Source organism: Erythrolamprus reginae, chromosome 7 (genome assembly GCF_031021105.1).
Source record: "Erythrolamprus reginae isolate rEryReg1 chromosome 7, rEryReg1.hap1, whole genome shotgun sequence".
NCBI lineage: Eukaryota > Metazoa > Chordata > Lepidosauria > Squamata > Dipsadidae > Erythrolamprus > Erythrolamprus reginae.
Genome location: NC_091956.1, coordinates 71,173,165 through 71,194,620, shown reverse-complemented (window position 1 = coordinate 71,194,620; position 21,456 = coordinate 71,173,165). Strand labels below are relative to the sequence as shown.

Below are 21,456 nucleotides of genomic sequence, written 5' to 3'. Positions count from 1 at the left end.
TGGAGAGTGGTGGTAATAATCATCAGCAACCTGTAACCAAGTCCCTTGTAAATTGGCTGCGACTGCAGTGTAGGCAGAATTTTGTTGGATGCCCCTTGCAATGCTCTGTGATTAGGCATTGGCAATCATATCTTGCAACCAAGAAGGCCGTTGCTGCCATGTGTCTGCCCCTGCCACTGTTGGCATGAAGGTTGCTACAGCGGGTATTCTAGCAGGTGCAGAGGTGGAAGCCAAGGAGAGAGGCAGCATAAAAGTCCAATTAATAAATACCTATCTGACCTGTGCAATAGTTTCTTCGGTAGCAATGGTCTGTATCCTTGGTTGACGTTCAGGTTCAGCTGAATGTGGCTGACCCTGCAGGCAAGGCTTGAGCCACTGGAAGAATAGGTGACCGAGGAGCCAAGGGTTGAGCTACTTGTAATATTGGATGTGCCAGTAGTTGAGGAGAGGTCTAGGGAGATACAGACAGAGCAGCTTATTTTTGTGTTTTCTCAAGCTGCTTCTCTAACGCTCTTAGTCTGCGTTCTGCATCCTTAAGTGAAGCCAGGGAAGTTGAACCAGCAGCAGTAGTTTTGCTTTTGGAGGAATGGCCCTTGGAAGAAACATAGAAACATAGAAGTCTGACGGCAGAAAAAGACCTCATGGTCCATCTAGTCTGCCCTTATACTATTTCCTGTATTTTATCTTACAATGGATCTATGTTTATCCCAGGCATGTTTAAATTCAGTTACTGTGGATTTACCAATCACGTCTGCTGGAAGTTTGTTCCAAGGATCTACTACTCTTTCTGTGAAATAATATTTTCTCATGTTGCTTTTGATCTTTCCCCCAACTAACTTCAGATTGTGTCCCCTTGTTCTTGTGTTCACTTTTTTCTGTTAAAAACATTTCCCTCCTGAACCTTATTTAACCCTTTGACGTATTTAAATGTTTCGATCATGTCCCCCCTTTCCCTTCTGTCCTCCAGACTATACAGATTGAGTTCATGAAGTCTTTCCTGATACGTTTTATGCTTAAGACCTTCCACTATTCTTGTAGCCCGTCTTTGGACCCGTTCAATTTTGTCAATATCTTTTTGTAGGTGAGGTCTCCAGAACTGAACACAGTACTCCAAATGTGGTCTCACCAGCGCTCTATATAAAACTTTCTGGGAACAGCAGGGGTAGATAATTGCTCACCTGCAGGCACCATGCGTTTGTTTGCCATAATCACTGTAACTTCTACAGTTGCTTAAGCAACACAGCTAGACAAGACCCGTCCTGGTGCAATAATAATCATCTGTAAAAGCACTCACTCTTGGTCACTAACAATCCTGCTATAATGTAAACTGCGAGGCCTAGGAATTCCCAATGCAGTGTAATCAGCGAGAGGCAACAGTTCTGGTCAAACTCTCAGGGCAAATGGTCTCAAACCCATTGTTTGTGTTTCAAAATGGATGCGGGCTGTCATTGAGTGCGATATAGTCCTCAGTTATTGGCCATTCAAAATGGCTTCCACTTCCACATGGAATCTACCCGGCAACAGTATTCAAAATGGTTCCTGCCTCTCCAGAGCTTGAAGGCCATTCAATCAAGTAAAGAGCTGTGTATGAAAAGCTGCTGATTAGCACCTGGTAAGAAACAAGGGAAATTCCCTTAACAAAAGGATTTCCTCTTTGTTGAAGCGGGGGAGGGGCGAGGAAGAGGCTGTAGAAACAAATTTGCCAGCTGGAGTTTGCCTCATGAGACAGGGACTGTATGGAAAGATACACTTTCCCCCTAGGCTTTCACAATTTTATGTATGGTATGTTTGTATGTATGATTGGTTTTTATATAATGGGTTTTTAACTGTTTTTTAGTATTGGATTTTGTTGTACTGTTTTACTGCTGTTGTTAGCCACCCCGAGTCTGCGGAGAGGGGCGGCATACAAATCCAATTAATAATAATAATAATAATAATAATAAGTAAAAACAATTCAGGAAGCCTCAGACTGGGTATCACCCCGTAGGGCAGGGACCCTCATCCATATTAATGCTCCACCCCCAGGAGTATAGCCTCACAGAGCAGGGACTCCAGTATCCAGTAGGAGTAGCGGTTCTCATTACTGTACCAACTATCTAGCGCACACTTTAGTAATTAGGAAATACAAACCTTAACTTTATTAAAGGAGAGGCCAAGCAATAGCAAAAATCAATTTTGCTAGTAGAGCTAGTAAAAAACATGTCCCTCTTTCACGGACTGAGTTTTGAAACTAGGAGGCTTCTCCAGCAGTGCACAGAGTGTGTGCTTCAATTATGTTAATCATTTCAGACCCCGATCACCTGACTGAGATTTAACCCATAGCTTGGATTCTCACAGCAGCGCATAGGAGTATTAGTATTTTCTTTCAATAACATCTATTAATTTGAATACTTCTAATCTTGGTTCACAAATGTATAGAATGTTCTTTAAAAAGAAAAAGGAAGAAATTGTAGCTTTTGAAATGACTAGTTGAATTTAAACTTATTTTATAAGGCCTACCTACCTACCCACCCACCCTACCTTTTCCTCTACCTCTCTATTTCTTTTCCTCTCTTCATCTTTACCCAGTTTGGTCTTCCCCTACCTCCAATCATGCTCTTCTGTTTCCTACTTCTGCTCAATGGAGAGAGGGGAATGTGTATTTCCCGTTTCTTATGTAAGTGATTCAGAATATCCTACAAAAATAGACTAACAATCCTGGGCCTAGAAAGCCTAGAACTACGACGCCTAAAACATGATTTGAGTATTGCCCACAAGATCATATGCTGCAACGTCCTACCGGTCAATGACTACTTCAGCTTCAACCGCAATAACACAAGAGCACGCAACAGATTCAAACTTAATACGAACTGCTCCAAACTTGACTGTAAAAAAATATGATTTCAACAATCGAGTTATTGAAGCGTGGAACTCATTACCGGACTCAATTGTGTCCACCCCTAACCCCCAACACTTCTCCCTTAGACTCTCCACGATTGACCTCTCCAGGTTCCTAAGAGGCCAGTAAGGGGCGTACATAAGTGCACTGGTGTGCCTTTCGTCCCCTGTCCAATTGTCTTTCCTTTCTTTCACCTATCATATATATTCTCTTCCTTTCATATATCCTCTCCTCTAAGTTCACTTTTACCCTTGTATATATTACCACATGTCTATTTTTCTTCCTATGTATTTGTGTATTGGACAAATGAATAAATAAATAAAATTAAATAAATAAATGTATGTGTGATAAAAGTTCTGTAGTTTTAGGAAAACGGAAATGCATTTAAAGATTCCCAGATCATAGTCACTTCCGAAAACTATGCTTGAAACACTTCAATTCTTTCTCTGCCCTCTAATTATTAATGCTATTATCTGGTTGTTATTTTGTTTACTCCCAACATAATTGAATTTATTATGTTTTTCTAGGATTGATTTTGGGTTTTTTTTAAGAGGAAATTTTTTATTAAGACTAGGATTCAAATCAGAGAAAGATACCTATTGAGCTTTTGAAATGCTGGATTAAGGAAAACAAATTAACCAGCCTGATCCAAATGTGCTTGGACACTCTTCTTTTTGTTAAAGCTGTAACTAAGTATTACTGGAAAGGTTGAGGCTTAGACATGAGGGTAAAAGCAGATTCTATAAGAATGGAAGAAAAGGGAAAGTTTCAATGGAAGCATGGTGAGCTAAACAAATCTCTGTGGGTAATAACCACGGTAAAGACCAAAGAACTGATGAGTAGACCAGTTCTTTGTTATTTATTCTTATAAGGACAGAACAGGAGATTGCTAACATGTGTCTTAGATGGCGGTTTCTCTTGAAGATACTACAGAATAACCGTTAACAGCGGGGGACAAAAGTATCTGGGACATATGGGACACTAAATTTGCTAACTTTGCTTCTAATCATATTGGAAAATTGCTTATTTAAATATATTAAGGCTATTAAAAGTTTTTAAATGACAATTAATAGAGACTATTTACTACAAAATTATTGAAGATTACTAAAAAAAATAGCCATTTACTAAAAATTACTGGAGACCATAATTTTATTCATAAACAAAAGAAAAAATGAAGTATATTTGTAAGAAGTTAAAGAATTTGAAATAAACAGCAATTATAAATGAATAAAGAGCTTAGACATAAATGTTAAATCTTTTATAATAAGATTTTGGAAATAGTTATATAAAATAAGCAGCCTTTTATAAGAACCACTATTTACTATTGCAAGTCATAGCAGAGATAAGAGACTTTATTATTTAAATTGGGTGCAGACTTTGGAGGGAAATAAAGTCCAAGCAAAAAAGTTTTTAAAAACTCCTTGACTTTGTGATTAGTATTTACAAAATGATACAAATATTATAACATTTGAAATATTAAGGGAAATATTAAACATTTGAAGTGTTAAAGGAAATCTTCAGAGAAATTATTAGCAGCAAAAGCATAATAATTAATTATGTCTGATTCTATAGATTGTGTTTAAAAGATGTTAATGAAGGAGTGACAGATGTGAAACAAATTTTACTTGTAACAAAAATAGCAGACTCAGAAATATTGAATATTGCCATGGACAACATCCTAAACTGGGGTGTTAAACTTGTGGCCTGTGGCCCAAATGCATCACACACTGGCCACTCCATCCCTATTTTAGCAAAGGGGGAAAAGTCGCGATACATCATGTGATGACAATATGACACCTTGAGTTTGGCATCCCATCCTAGACAATGACTTTCCATTTACAAAAATGGTCTCATAAAGCCTTGAAGAAGGCTTTGAAGTTGGAAAAAGAAAGACAATGTCAACATGAATTAAAGATTAGTTGGAAGTTAAAGAAGAATATGTTGGCTTGTTTGCTCAAGGTTAAAATAAAGCTCTGGTAATCCTTTACAGATTTTTTTGCGCATGGGGACTAAAAAGTTGATGATGCATGTTTTTGTCTGTCAAAGGAATGAGCTCTAGGAAGAAGAGTTATTCGTTGTAACTTTATAAGGGATAAAGATTTATTTTTATTTTTTCTGTAATAAATACTTAATATTTTTATTTTTTTCCTTTGCACTTTTTATTCTCTATCCTTTTTCTGAGTTTAATTTGCATTACTCTTTACTCTTGTATTTAACATTTTTAATAATAAATAAAAAGAATGAAAGAAAGACCTATTAATAGCCTTCAAGGTCTTTCCTAATATACTTTGACTTTTTTCTCTTGTACTCTACAAAAGGCAATATAGAACTGCTGCCTGGATTAGGATTTAGAGCATTAAGAGGCTCACAAGGTGACTTCAACTGGAAACAGACTCCATCTCCTGATAGGCCAGAATAGAGTTGTAATATACATCTTGTTTGAATTTAGGTATTCTGACATATGAATCATAACTTACTATTTATTATTTTGTTTATTTATTTATTTATTTGTCATACAAATATAGTATTGTAGTATGTTTAACATAATATAAGTATAAAGTAGAGATAGAAAAGATTAAAAAAACATTAGGACAGGGACGGTAGGCACGAATGTGCACTTAAGCACACCCCTTACAGACCTCTTAGAAAAGGGGAGTGGTCTATTGTAGATAATGTAAGGTTGAAAATTTTGGGATGGGGGAGGAAACAACAGAGTCCGGTAATGAATTCCAGGCATTGACCACTGTATTGCTGAAATCGTATTTTCTGCAGTCTAGTTTGGAGCGATTTACATTTAGTTTGTATCATGCATGTTCTTGTGTTGTTGTTGTTAAAGGTGAAATAACTAACAGGGAGTACATTATGATGTATGATTTTATGAACAACAGTTAAATCAGTTCGGAGGCGACATAGCTGTACATTTTCTAAACGTGGTAATTGAAGTCTGGAGGAATAAGGTAATTTGCTGTGTGAGGAAGAGTGGAAGACTCTTCTTGTGAAGTATTTCTGGACTCCTTCAATTGTATTAATGTCTTTGTGTGAATCTTCACTATGTGTGAAGCCAACCAATATTGGTTTAGCATGTCATTATCTATCTTTCTTTCATAAAGTAAATAAATCTTTATTTGTGCTACTTTTAAGATCTCAGAAAAAAAATAATCATGACATTTTTACTGGTCCATGCCTCCTTAAATAAATTCTAATTTTGCCCTTAGGACAAAGATTTTTTTTAATATGCTGAATCATTGGATTATATCACAGTATTAAAATAAGGATTGGGCTTTTGAGCAGATATGGTTTTTAAAAAAATATTTCAGTCCATATATTAAAGATGCCAGGATATTGGTAAGGGATAATAGAATTCCTATTACTGATGTTAACAGAAATTGCAATGATTTAATTTCTTATGAGAATGGAGAAAAACTGAAAAAGTAAGAATATATTTGGAGAATATATGAAAATAAAATGTTATGGGTCTACATAGATTTTTAATTGGGCCTAAGAGTAATGAATATTCTTTTAAAAAACATCTTTCTTCAGCAATCCTTAAAATGTTCTTCTTGAAATAATATCCATTCAATCTATTCTGTTAAATGCCAAAACCAACCTCCCAAAATCTTGGCATCTGTTAGATAATTAAATATATTTGAACTTTATAAAAATATTTCCCTTTTTTGTGTGTTATCTTTTTCTTAATGAATAGCCCACTATAAAAGTAAATACCGGTACCTTTTTTGACAGATTATTACTTTTGCCTTGGTAATATGATCCAAAAAAATCTAGATTCTAAGGGAGGGTTGGTAGATAAAAAATGTCCACACTGTGAGTGTCAATGGGTATTTTAACCATAATAAATAAATAAATAAAATTAAATATATCAAGTACAGTGATACCTTGTCTTACAAACTTCATTGGTTCCGGGATGAGGTTCTTAAGGTGAAAAGTTTGTAAGACGAAACAATGTTTCCCATAGGAATCAATGGAAAAGTGATTAATGCGTGCAAGCCCAAAATTCACCCCTTTTGCCAGCTGAAGCGGCCGTTTTTGTGCTGCTGGGATTCCCCTGAGGCTCCTCTCCATGGGAAACCCCACCTCTGAACTTCCTTTGCCAGCGAAGCGCCCGTTTTTGCACTGCTGGGATTCCCCTGCTGGGATTCTCCTGCAGCATCACAAAAACACGGAAGTCCAGAGGTGGGGTTTCCCATGGAGGGGAGCCTCGGGGGAATCCCAGCAGCGCAAAAACAGGTGCTTCGCTGGCAACGGAAGTCCGGAGGTGGGTTTGTAAGGTGAAAATAGTTTGTAAGAAGAGGCAAAAAAAATCTTAAACCCCAGGTTTGTATCTCGAAAAGTTTGTATGATGAGGTGTTTCTAAGACGAGGTATCACTGTACTATAAAGAACAGCCAAGTTACACACCTGTTGCTAAAAGAAATGAAGCTCTTTCATATTTTTTTCCATGTTGGGGTAAAGCATTAAAATTATGGGATTATAAATTGAATATTACAAACAAAATAATAACAAAATGGAATTGTATCAAGTGAATTTTATATTCATGAGTCCTATTATATTTCTCCCCAGTTCGTCATTGAGAAATGTTTCAACTGGATCTTCAAGACCTTCTAAAGTGTGTTTGGTGTGTGGAGATGAAGCATCCGGTTGCCACTATGGAGTAGTGACATGTGGCAGTTGCAAAGTTTTCTTTAAGAGAGCAGTGGAAGGTAAATCCTCATGTGGGTCCCAATTTTATATTTTTTTCCAATATAGTTGTATAGAATTTCATTGCCTTTAACTTAAAAATATGTTAAGTTTATTGTTCAAAAATTACTGAAGTGATGCATGCATCTTTTTCCGGAAAACACCTGGTTATAGTCTCTTGATGTTGCTAATCTAATCATTTTAATTGGCCTTCACAATTCTAGTTATTTGAAATCTGCCAGATCTAAAGCAAAAAAATTTCTACAGCTACAAATAAACATTTCCAAACCTTTCGTAAGTTATGTAGTTTATGAAATTCTGTATAGAGACAAGCAGATGATGCAGCCAACTGTTTTTCTGAAATACATAAATAATAACAAATTTAGTTGAAAGCTAATTTAGGCATGACAGTTATACAGCTATGAGCTGTAAGCACATACATTTTTGTTTTAAAAAAAGAAGTTGATTAGTTTGGAGAGGAGTGACCTTTCCATAAAGCCAATCTGGAATTCAGGTGTCTGAAATAGGCTGCATGCAGTATCTGAAGTAAAGCGTTCAATTGAACAACATCTATATATTTCTGTCACAAAATGATTTGTTGAATTCTGTATTAACTTACTGTTTCATTTCAGTTGCCCTTTCCTCAACAATTTTTCTGTCATTCCTAGTTGTATTCCTGTTTTTTCATCAACATAACAAGCCTTCCTTTTTCTAGACTTACCTAGATTATAGTTGGTTACGTTATGTAACTGTATTTAGCTATGGATATCTAGAAATTCATAGGGGGAGAATATATAACTTAATTTGGTTTTTTAAAACTCTGTTGTTTTTCTAATTTAAATGTTTTCTGTTTTTCCATTGGGATTGCATAGGAAGTGGAGATAAAATTATAAAACATTTAATTTAATTTATTTATTTTGTCAAACAATTATAGGGTGATAATTTGTGCAAATTAAACATTAGATAAGTAATGATAAAAAGTAACAAAAGAAGACAATAGGACAGGGACGGTTGGCACAATGGTGCGCTTATGCACGCCCCTTACAGACCTCTTAGAAATGGGGAGAGGTCACTTGTAGATAGTCTAAGGTTAAAGGTTTTGTGGTTAGGAGTAGAAACCACAGAATCAGGTAGTGCATTCCAGGCGTTGATTACTCTGTTGCTGAAGTCGTATTTTGTGCAGTCAAGTTTGGAACGGTTGACATTTAGTTTAAATCGATTTCGTGCTCGTGTGTTGTTGCGGTTGAAGGTGAAGTAGTCGTTAACAGGTAGGACATTTTGGTGTATGATTTTATGAACTATAATTAAGTCGGAATGGAGACTACATAAGCTTGAATTAAGTGGTGTTTAGTGCAGAAGCCAGTTCTATCAAAACAAAGTAACTGATTCATGCAAATTGACCTTCCTTTGATGTTAAGAAAGGTGGAATAATTCCCCTTCATCTCAATATTTCCCTGCATTGAGACAAAGCAACATGTCTCCATAAAACAGAACCTTATCTTGATAGATGAACTACAATCCTCAGAGGTTAATGAAGATCTGTGGTGGAATATTTTAATCAAAATTATAAATTAATTACAAACTCAAAGTTTAATATGAAATTGTTATCACAATTTTATCTGGCTACTGATGTTTTAGTACTAATAAGAAAAGCTGTGATTAGCATTGGACTTGTATATAAATGTTTAGTTAATAATGTGTCAGTGAGACTGAAAAAAACATCTGCATCAAAGCCTGTGGAAACATATATTTGCCTGTTGCTAATATTTAAGGAATAATTAAGGTGCTTGCTGTGTTTGTATAGACACCCAGCATTTTTGCAACTTGATAAGGTTTGGGTGGGGTTTTTTTTACATCTGGAGATACTTTCAGATGTAAGCTACAGAATGCTTCCATGTATTTTGACCAAATTTGGTAATTTGACAATCATAGTGCTCCTACAGCATAATGGCAAGCTATCATACCAGGTCACTTTTGACTGGGCTTCTTTCTCATCTGCTTTATCTTCTACTTTTTGCAGCAAGTAAAAAAAATTAAGACCATGCAGCTATATTCAGAAATACAATTAAAGAACCAACTTACCTGTAAAAGTATTGAGAAGTTTCTCTAAGATTATGCAGTGCAAATCATCTGTTTCGTGTTATGTAAAATATCAGTATTGGGAGCTATGAATATTTAGCTACTCGTGAGAGAAATAAATTATGCTAATGTTTTGAAGAATATTGTTTATTGAGATAGGTTGAATGAATATATAACCTTCACTTTGTATATAATTACTGTGGACTGTGTTGTGTTCTTATAGATATTTACTCACAAGGTAGTTCAGCATTTCCCATTTAAAATAAGTCTATTTAGGATTTCAATTTCATACTTAAATGTATAATTTTTGTTTAAAAAAACAACAATTAGCTGCCTTAATCTATTGATAATTAAAACATATCCAGTTTTGCTTTTGGTTTGTCTTTTGGAAGAAAAAGATTATTCCCTGGGATGGTACCAATAAAGCATACTCGGCTATGAAATATTCGACATTTTACATTGAAAACGCACAATTGCATAGATTCATTCAATGTGTAAAATTATAAATCATGATTAAATGTAACAGTGATTGCATTGGCAGAATATACAAACGCAAAAAAATGCATTTTGTGGTAGCTTAGCTTCACATCTCGATACTATTTCCAATTAGTCAAAACTGCAAGCCAGGATTTCAATGTTGTCACAGCTGATCTTACATACATATGCCAGATTAGAACTTTCTAGAGCAGGGATGTCAAACTCAAGGCCCCTGGACTGGAACCAGCCCACAGGGTGCTTAGATCGGCCCTCCCGAACTCTGTTTTTCCTGGCAGAGGGTTGCAGGAGGCCATTCCAGCTAAAAATGGAACTTGCAAGGGATGTACACAGTCCTCCCAAGTTCTGTTATCTCTGGCAGAAAATTTTCTGCCCCAAATACGAACCTCAAAGAATGCAACACACACAAATTCTGTCCAAACCTTCCTTTACTAAATGAAAAAAAAAGCTTTCTTAGAAATTGACAAACACAAATACAGTGTAAAACTGTATTTGCTGAACACCGGGTATTAATTCAACTTCATTAACAGCCGGCATGAGCCCATGAAATAATAAATGAAGTCTGAACAAAGAGTCTTGGAGATATCAGGAAGCTTACAATGGTTGGCAAAATGCCCTGAAGCAATTTGCAGGAAGAGTGCCAAGAGAAAAGACAAAAGCCGAGCACACATTTCTGAATTCAAAATATGAAGGCATATGAACTATCATCGTTTCCTTCAAATTGCTACCTGCCTCATCATCCCTTAAATAGGCTAGGGGAGTGGCCAATTAATCCCAAGTCTACTCTCGAGGAGACCTCCTCCTGAGGAACCACTCCTGCCTTTTGGCATCAAGTCCTCTGCAGCATGCTTACTGTCCAACTGGGGTGTCGGCTGCAAAGGTTGCTGGTGCATCAACATATCAGCCTCTTCTTTGGCAAATCTGCTACCAGCTGCATGGGCTGCTGGCGGGTCACAACAGAAGGTTGCAGGAGGTTGTCCCAACTGAAAACTGAGATTGGGAATCTGTTTTTGGCTGGCAGAATTCTTAGCCCACCACAGGCACCACCAACACGAGTGACGTCAAGCCGCCCACACCCATCCTGGCCATGCACCCTGTCCCCCAAGGTGAAACACAACCCTGATGCAGCCCTCAAAGAAATCAAATTCAACACCCCTGTTCTAGTGTAACATGTTTATTTATGTGCTACTCTTCATGGTGTTGCATCCAAATGTTTCCAAAAAAGGTAGTGCTCAGGTATCAAGATTCAATATAAATTTCGGTGTTGTAATTTGCTAGCAATCAGCATTACAAAAAAATTACAACATACTAACAATTTGTACATGACATTTTTAAAATATTGTGCTATCTACAAAGATCAAAACTGGGTGGGCAATGGTTTTCCCTGTGACAGTTTACAAAAGGAAAAAAGTAGTAAGACAGAAAGAGTATTGATGCTTTTGAACTTTGATGCTGGACAAGACTCCTGAGGATACCCTGAGTAATCAAGGAAATAAACAATGCCGCTTGGCGGGACCCAGGGGAAGAGCCTTCTCTGTGGCGGCCCCAGCCCTCTGGAACCAACTCCCCCCAGAAATTAGAATTGCCCCCACCCTCCTTGCCTTTTGTAAGCTACTTAAAACCCACCTCTGCCGCCAGGCATGGGGGAATTGAGATACAGTAGTCCCTCGCTATATCGCGCTTCACCTGCCGCGGCTTCACTTCATCGCGGGTTTTGAAGTCAGCTTCATTTGAATGATTTTACCACACAAACAAGCGCTAGAATCCCCCAGCGGGACTCCCAAATGATGAGCGCGGCGGGGGCTGAGCTCCGGCGGAGGCCCGTCCCCTCGTTCAATCCCCCTCGCCAGTGCCGAAAGGAAAAAAAAGAAAGGAACGCGACGCGGTGGGGATTTCCAGACTGGGCTCGAGGGCGGAAGAGGAAGTGCTCGAGGGCGGAAGAGAGAGAGAGAGAAAAAAAGAAACAGCCGGGGCAGCTCACCAGGGACTTTACAGCCGGGGCAAGGCAAAAAACACAACATTTGGCCGAACTGCTGCAAAGAACAGAGTAAGTAGTAGTGGGGGGGAAAGGTTAGCCGGCCGTTGCTCGCCTCCAGGCATCCAGAGCTGGTGGGAAGGAGGATAAATTCCCCATCGCGGATTTCACCTATCGCGGCAAGGTCTGGAACGTAACTCCCGCGATAGGTGAGGGATTACTGTACTCTTTCACCCTAGGCCTTTACAATTTTAGGCATGGTATGTCTGTATGTATGTTTGTTTTTTATATTAATGGGTTTTAATCGTTTTTAGTATTGGATTATTATTGTACGCTGTCTTATTGTTGTTAGCCGCCCCGAGTCTCCGGAGAGGGGCGGCATACAAATCCAATAAAGGAAGGAAGGAAGGAAGGAAGGAAGGAAGGAAGGAAGGAAGGAAGGAAGGAAGGAAGGAAGGAAGGAAGGAAGAAATGAATCATTCAACAAATCAATACTAAGTTTTTAGTTGAGACACAATTAACCAAACTGAAAATCACATATTTTGGATGTATTATGCAAATAAATTCCTTCTCTCTTCAGAAGTCCTGGGAAAGATGGATTTGATAGCACATAATTAATCAATGCTACATATTATATTTTAGAATGGTCTGTGTAAAAATTGGATAGAAATCACATTAAAAACTTACAAATGGTATTTTTCTTCTATTTCTTAAAAGACCAATTTAAAAGAAGGCTGATTTTAATTATCCTTACCTGCTGCTTTCTGTCATGTATTATTTTTATCTGAATCATTTATTAGCACAATCTTTTATGTTATACTTCTCTATATTCCCCTTTTGCTTCAGCACTAATGGAACTAGTGTTTTTCCATTAAAGTCTGCAGTTTCTTTAATTCACTTTTCAAGGCCAGTATCCCCTTGGAATTCAACATTTATTTATTTAGCTTTCTAGTATTATCATAGAATCTGTTTTTAGATGCAGTCTTCCAAAAACACACATAGGCTATTCACTATTTATCAAAACAACTTGTTTTAGTATATTCTGGAAATGTTGGAAAATTTACAGTAATGTTAGTAGAATTGACTAAAATGTAGTTCATTGCATTCAAATATATGTAAATTAAGATCTATTAATTTTCATTGCAGATATTCTACGCATAATTATATCTGGTGCACCCTCTTTTTATATATCTTGCTAATCCAACTTCCTTTAATTTGAGTGGATTTAGTTCACTATATTTTGAACATTACGACCAGAATTGAAATGTTTCTTTTTGGAAATAGTCTTCCGTATCCCTTCTACTTTTTAAAACATAACCAGTAGTTAAACATATACGGTATAAACATGGCTGTTGATTCCAAGGTTCACAGTGTGTTTTATTTTTTCTTTTCTGCTGTTTTATATATTAAGTTAAACGGTTTTATTGGTGTTGGTTATGACCTATAAAGCCCTACATGACATGGGACCAGAATACCTCCGGGACCACCCGCTGCCACACGAATCTCAGTGACCGATTAGGTCCCACAGAGTTGGCCTTCTCCGGGTCCCGTTGACAAAAAAATGCCATCTGGCGGGACCCAGGGGAAGAGCCTTCTCTGTGGTGGCCCCGGCCCTCTGGAATCAGCTCCCCCCAGAGATTAGGACTGCCCCCACCCTCCTTGCCTTTTGTAAACTTTTGAAAATTCGTCTATGTCGCCAGGCATGGAGGAATTGATATATCCTTAGCTGTCTTGACTTTATGTATGGTGTGTTTGGGTTGTATGATTGTTTTTAATAGGGGTTTTAAAAACTGTTTTAATATTGGATTTGTATATGATGTTTTTACTTGTTGTGAGCCGCTCCGAGTCCTCGGAGAGGGGCGGCATACAAATCTAATATATTATTGTTATTATTGTTGTTGTTGTTGTTGTTGGGTAGCCCAGAAATTTGTCAAATATGTAAGTAGATGTATTATAATTTTTTTTTAAAAAGCAAACAAATTGTTTTTATTATTATTATTTATTAGACTTGTATGCCCCCCCTGTCCGGGGACCCTCCGGCGTTTGGTCAATAAGTTGTTACTAAAAGAGGACAGTTCTTTTCATTTCTTTCCTTTTCCTGAATTTCTGTAGTATGATTTTCAGTCTTTCAGTTGTGGTTGACTCATACTTGGTACTTAATATTTTTATTGAGATGTAATAACAACATCTGGGAAAGAGGAACGGAGAGTAACATTTGTTTGATTCCAGCATCATAATTTTATTTCTTCTAAAGATTTACAGTTGTTTTATCTTCCTTTATTAACAAGGATAGGGGATTTGTATTAACAAGGATAATCCCCACTCGGTTAAAGACCTTGGTATACTAATAACAAAAGATTTAAGTGCCAAAGCCCACTGCAACAATATAGCCAAGAAGGCTTCAAGAGTTGTAAACCTAATCCTACGTAGCTTCTGCTCTGGCAATCTCACACTACTTACCAGAGCTTACAAAACTTTTGCCAGACCCATCCTCGAATACAGCTCATCTGTTTGGAACCCATATCGCATCTCAGACATTAACACCCTTGAAAATGTCCAAAGATACTTCACCAGAAGAGCCCTTCACTCCTCCACTCGAAATAGAATACCCTATGAGACTAGACTTTCAATCCTGGGCCTAGAAAGTTTATAACTAAGACGCCTTAAACAAGATCTAAGTATTGCCCACAAGATCATATGCTGCAACGTCCTGCCTGTCGGCAACTACTTCAGCTTCAACCACAACAACACAAGAGCACACAACAGATTTAAACTTAATATTAATCGCTCCAAACTTGACTGTAAAAAATATGACTTCAGTAACCGAGTTGTCGAAGCGTGGAACTCATTACCGGACTCCATAGTGTCATCCCCAAACCCCCAACACTTTACCCTTAGATTATCTACGGTTGACCTATCCAGATTCCTAAGAGGTCAGTAAGGGGCGAGTACAAGTGCACTAGAGTGCCTTCCGTCCCCTGTCCTATTGCTCTCCTATATCTCCTATACTTTTCTTCTATTCCTATATCTCTTCTTCTATTCTTTCATTGATATGTTCTATTACTATATCTTCTTTTCTATTCTTTCTTAGATATATTTTACTATGAGTATCTCCACTATAACCTTCATCATGTATTTTACTATGTGTATATTGATATATACCCACTAAAACCCTCATTGTGTATTGGACAAAATAAATAAATAAATAAATAAATAACTAAATAACTAAATAAATAAATAACTAACTAACTAACTAACTAACTAACTAACTAACTAACTAACTAACTAACTAACTAACTAACCACACTTCAAAAGCAAATGGGTCTTTGAATGTTCTGGGGGATATTCTTGCAACCAGGCTGGTTATTGTTCTGAGGACATGGAAATGCTTAGAATCATGGTTGAAATTATTTAGCCTAAGTTTATTTCTGTCTCTTTATGTATTGACTATAATAAGGATAGTTTGCACTGTATAGTGTTCTTGACCATAAATACTGTGTTTCCAAAGTTATTTTGATAACAAATCACATTACAATATTTCTACCACCAGTTAATCTAACTGGTTTTTTGCTTTGCATAGAACTGGATGATTCCTTGATCAGTACGTGAAATACTGTGGTACACTGGGGCTAGTACATCATAAAATGTATACAGTATATTCAATACAGATAGACTTCGACTTACAGTCATTTGTTTAGTGACCATTCAAAGTTACAACAGCACTGGAAAAATGAGTTACAACAGTCATTACACTCACGTTGCAATATCCCCATGATAATAACTCAGGCACTTGGCAACCAACATTTATTTACAACAGTCACGGTTTACTGAGATCATATGATCACCACTTGCAACCGCCCCAGTCAGCTTCCAACAAACGAAACAAAAGGCGGCAACTGGAAGTAACAATTATGTGATCACTTAACAGCTGTCGTGATCTGTTTAAAAACTATGTCAAAAAAGTGGGGCCCATTTAATTTAACTGCCTTAGGAATGGAATGGAAATTATGATCCCAGTTGAGGTTGTAAATTGAAGACTATCTGTAAATATTAAACAAGTGAAAAGATTTTGTATATTAGTGCTACAAGTTTTTAATATTATTATATTTAATATAATTTCTTTATATTATATAATTTATATATAGTTTATCAGTGGTTCATAATCTTTTTTTGCCCATGCCCTACCCAAGCATCTCTAAAATCCTCATGCCCCCACCCGTGACATAGAAGTTTTACTATTCAAAAAGTGAACTCCTACTCATGTGAAGGAAGCCTAAAAAGGCCATTAACTTGTTTTAAACAAGGTTCCAATTGCTCCTCTTAAAAATCAAATTGCCCCCCTGTGGGGGTGTGGGCTCCATGTTGGGAACCAGGGGTTTATAGCATTTAGTTTATAGTATTAGTTTACAGTACTAGTTTATTATTATAGTTTATATTATATAATTTGTTTACATTATATTATATTTAATATAATTTGTTATATAAAACAGAAATGGTAGCATTTTCTTATCATGTTTGTTAAGAAAATTAGACTAGACTAGACTAGACTAGAATAGAATAGACTAGACTAGACTAAAATAGAATAGAATAGAATTCTTTATTGGCCAAGTGTGATTGGCCACACAAGGAATTTGTCTATGGTGCATAGAGTCTCAGTGTACATAAAAAGACAAGATACATTCATCAAGAATCATAAGGTACAACATTTAATGATAGTCATAGTGTACAAATAAGCAATCAAATTATACTGCAAAGCAGTCATTGTAAGGATATAAGCAACAAGTTACAGATCTGCAGTCATAAGTGGGAATGCGTGATAGGAATGGTGAGAAGACTAATAATAATAGTAATGCTACCTTAGTGAGTAGTTTGACAGTGTTGAGGGAATTATTCTTCAGCAGAGTGATGGCATTGGGGGAAAAACTATTGTCTATTTGTCGTGGTGTGCAGTGCTCTATAGCATCATTTTGAAGGTAGGCGTTTTATAATAAGGTACTTTTAAAATAAGAGACTTTTATCAGGCTGAGACCTAATTCTATCCTTAACAATGTTAACTGAAACTGAAAATGATGATGCTTATTTGTTCTGATATTATATTTTAAAATAGTACAGACAATAACTAATAAAAGCATTCATTGTTTCAGACACATGTGAACTTTAAAAAGGAAGAGAACAACCCAATATTCCCTTAAGAGAATAATAAACATGGCCGTGCCATTCCTTTCTTATAGCTTACCTGTTTGTCTAGCTGCTATTATTTTATTAAGAATTTTAATCATGACAGTGAAATATAATACATACTAAATTTAAAGAAATAGAACAGAAAGAAAGACTTAACAATGGAAAAAAGAGAAAGGGAGATATGAATGAAGAAAGTAAGAATATATTAAAGAAGGAGAAAAGAAATATATAAAGAAGTGACTTCTACCTTCATTGTAACATAAATAAATTTATATATTTTCATGGTTATACAAATTTTAATATTGGCAAATTTATGAAAATTTGTTAGAAATCAATGAATGGAATTTTTAAAAATTACAATTTAAATTTCAAAGCTGACATTTTGTCCTACCAAAACTGGACAAAACTTGACAAACCTTAACTCTTAACTGAAAGGAATTAACATACAGGTGTTAATAATTCTTTTTCCTCAAGTAGTAGCTCTCAGAGCTTGCTTGTTTTCTTGCAAATGTTTCATTACCCAAGCTAGGTAAAATTATTAGTGCTGGTAAGTAGTGCAGTTTGCAGCCAGTTTATATTCTGGTGGCTTGTCTGTTAGTGTTTGTGGAAATAGCCTTAGAGATTCTTCAGTTGGACTATTTACTTTTTGGCTTCTTTAAGTTTCTTGATTGGCGTATTGTTTACTTGACTGTTAGTCTGATGTTAACCTCGGAGTTAATCTATGCTGAATAGGTGCTGATAGCTGGTGGAGAGGTACATGGGTCTTTTTTATCCTTTTTGTTTGGGTTATAAGTCTCTTTTGCATAGTCTATAAATGTTAACGTCTATGTGTCTGTTGATGGCTGATTTCTCAAGAGTGCCAGGCTTCTAGAAATTCCCTGACATTTTTTGGAATTGAAAGTTCTATTCTTAAAATAATGTCAGTCTGAACTGTGGAAGTTTGCAGTCATTATTTATACATGAAAGATTCTTTGCATTTCTGGAAGCTATCTGCACCTGCACTTCAAGTAGTAAATTTTGTGTATTTACAGACAAGTACTGTATTTAAAGCAAAGTAAAGTAATATAATTATTGGTGAACAATAACTTGCTTCTACTGTATGTGTGTATGACCAATGTGTTATTACTAAACTTTTCCTATTTTATAGTTTGTTTTCTAAGTGGTAAAAGTATTACTTTTATTTAAATTTTGGTAACATGTTACCTGATCTAGGTAACAGGTATATGTAAGACTTAACAGAATACATTTTACTTAATATTATAAAGTTTTTTTATTAGCTGCTCTATTTCTAATGAGAGCTAATGTTACTTGTCTTGGAAGTATTTTTAGTAACAAATTTATTTTTAACTTTACAGTGAACCACACCCAGCTTTATATAATATATAATATTCAGACACAAGGTCCAATTTTGCAGTATGTACTGTATTGAGATTCATTTACACACAGTATATTATATTTACATATCCCCTTCATTTGTAATTCTTCACAGGTGTTTCTTTCAAAGACAAATAGTGTTTTATGTAATTGGAGGCGATGGTAGAGATTCACAATTATCAGACAATAAGATTATTTAGTTAATTACTACGTCTCACTTATCTATTCTAGTGAATACACAAAGCATTAGGATTTTTTTTAAAAAAAAATCAAAGCAATATAAAAATAGGTAAACATAGATTTAATTAACAATAACTCTGATATTAACTTCATTTAACAATTAAAAGACTGGCTAAAAAAATATGTCTACTGATATCTACTTGTTTAAATCTTGAGAGAATGGGTGCATTGTGATGGGGTTTAGGTTGCCTGGGTGCAATGAAAAAGGATTCCCAATTTTGTGTATTAGAATGATGGGCCTTTAATAGCTGCACATCCTCGAAAACCATCTCAAAGATGGTTATTTTAAAGGGCTTGTAATGTTTTGATTGCAATATAATTAAATCTCTCATTTATTGATTGATCCAATTTGCTTCCCAATTCACAGTTCAAGATGACTGGCAACGAAGTTATGGTTCAGCCTCTCTCAGTTTATATTGCTTTGGTATGTTAAGAAGAAGGAAGAAGGAATCGGACACTAACTACTCTAGTGTAATTAATGAAGTGAATGATACAAATGAATTGTCTAACTTGAAATGAGTCTTGGAATCTTTTCAGATGGAAATGCTTCATGCCTTTAATCAAGCAAAAGCTCAAATAACAGCTGCCTTTTCTTTGCTTTCTGAGAGACTTTTTGAACTTGAGAATTGGATATGTATGGTTCAATGCTTCATGTGTCCAAAGAAATCTACTGCAGAAGCAGTTGTCTCTACAAACATGCACTTCCTTGTTCACATAAGAGAAAACATAGTTACCTACTGCATCAAAGTAAATGAAACAGGGTGAACATCTATTCAGTTCCTCAAAAAAAAAGAAAAAAAATCCTTGCAAACAATATTCTGTGAGTATTAGTATATTAGAATAATACTAATTAGTATATTAGAATAATACGAGTCTTCGGAGAGGGGCGGCATACAAATCCAAATAATAAATAATAAAATAAATAAATAATACAAGTTACTTCTACCAGTACTATAGGGTTAATTTAATTTAATTTAGATTTACATTTAAGATGGAGTGGTATTTATAGTAAAAACACTTCAGATATTATTTCCCCTTTAATACCCCTTTCTCACTAAATAACCCAACAAAACAAGATAAGAACTACTTTACTATTTTTGATCCTAGATTTAACCCGGTTAGGACATGAAGCAAGATGCTTTTCAAGTCTGTTTCAGTATTTTTCAAATTTTCTTGTTTATATATACGTGCTTTCTGTTGGTACCTTGTTTGTAACCTGTAAAGAATTGTTAGCTTCAATAATAAGATGTGGGCAGGTTGGCTAGGAATAATGAAGTTAGCTGGCCCCATATAAGAAATTGTGAAGTAGATTGGGCATGAAGTCTATTTTATATTGTAAAGAGAAAACTAAATGTATATTGAAGTATGAATGCAAACTCTGTCAAACTCCTGTCGCACGAGCCAGATGCATCACATGCTGGTCATATCCATGACCAGTTTAGTGGAAGGGGGAAATGCCTGATACGTCATGTGATGCTACCATAACAATGTGAGTTTGACACTGGTATAGTAGGAAAAAATGTGAGATCTAATGGTGAGATTAAAAGAATATTATTGTAAAATGCGGGAGAAAAAGATAGAAAGAAGTGAAAAAATATTTTAGAATTTGTATTCACACTGATCATGAAATAGGCAGCATTGCATATTTAAGATAATTAAAAGAATGCACTTAGTTTAACCATTTTTAAAATTTGATGTGTTATAATTTATCAGATTGTTTATTCAAAGTTAATTGTTAGCATAATTGGACAACCATTCTATATTTTCATATCCTAGCAGTGGAATTCACCCAGTTTATTGGATTTTCTGGTTTCTTCATTTATAAACAAGAATTTTGAGCTTGGGTCATTTCAACTGCTTATGAGAATAACTAAAAGCAGAAACAAGGCAGGACTTAAAGGGAGCCAAGGAAGAAAAGGAATATGGCAACCATTAAAATTACGTGAATCTAAAGTCCCCAAAGTATGCTGCGACAATCATGCTAGTTAGTTGCTCTTTGAATACTCCTGCATCAAGCTTGGTGAAGGCTTTACTTTTATAGTCAATACGTTGACTTTCAGTTCTGAGGCTCTTGAAAATATTACTGATAGTGCCTACTGCCTACGGTAGAAATGTATTCCTTATTAATAAGTAGCTTTAAGAATCGGCAGTCAAGATGTCTAGGAAGGCTGAGATGTGAAATCTCAATTAATATAAGACAGGGGTCTCCAAACCTGGCAACTTTAAGACTTGTTGGCTTCAATTCGCAGCTATGTGGGCTTGAGAATTATGGGAGTTGAAGTCTACAAGTCTTAAAGTTGACAAGTTTGAAGACCTCTGATATAGGACATCAGCATAAAGATCTGTAATTAAAGAGTTAGTTAAAGAGAACATTATAAGAAGTGGTGTAACAAGATTATTTCCAAATGGGAAATAAGAAAAATAACAAATATTTAAAATCTAAAGTTGCTTGTTTGTTTGTTTGTTTATTTGTTTGTTTGTTTACTTACTTACTTATTTATTTATTTATTTATTTTGTCCAATGAGGGTTTTAGTAGGTA

The 21,456-nt window shown here is 35.7% G+C and overlaps 1 protein-coding gene across 8 annotated transcripts in view; it reads left to right on the top strand.

Annotated features, from left to right (window-relative positions):
• The window catches only part of NR3C2 (nuclear receptor subfamily 3 group C member 2), a 180,419-nt gene that overhangs the window by 84,026 nt on the left and 74,937 nt on the right, over positions 1-21,456 (top strand). For 5 of the 8 annotated variants that reach the window (XM_070757795.1, XM_070757799.1, XM_070757793.1 and 2 more), the window contains exon 3: positions 7,456-7,607. In XM_070757795.1, coding sequence (XP_070613896.1) covers positions 7,456-7,607 — 152 coding nt within the window. The remainder of the gene's footprint in view (positions 1-7,455; positions 7,608-21,456) is intronic. The other 3 variants (XM_070757800.1, XM_070757794.1, XM_070757801.1) reach the window with 1 other exon arrangement.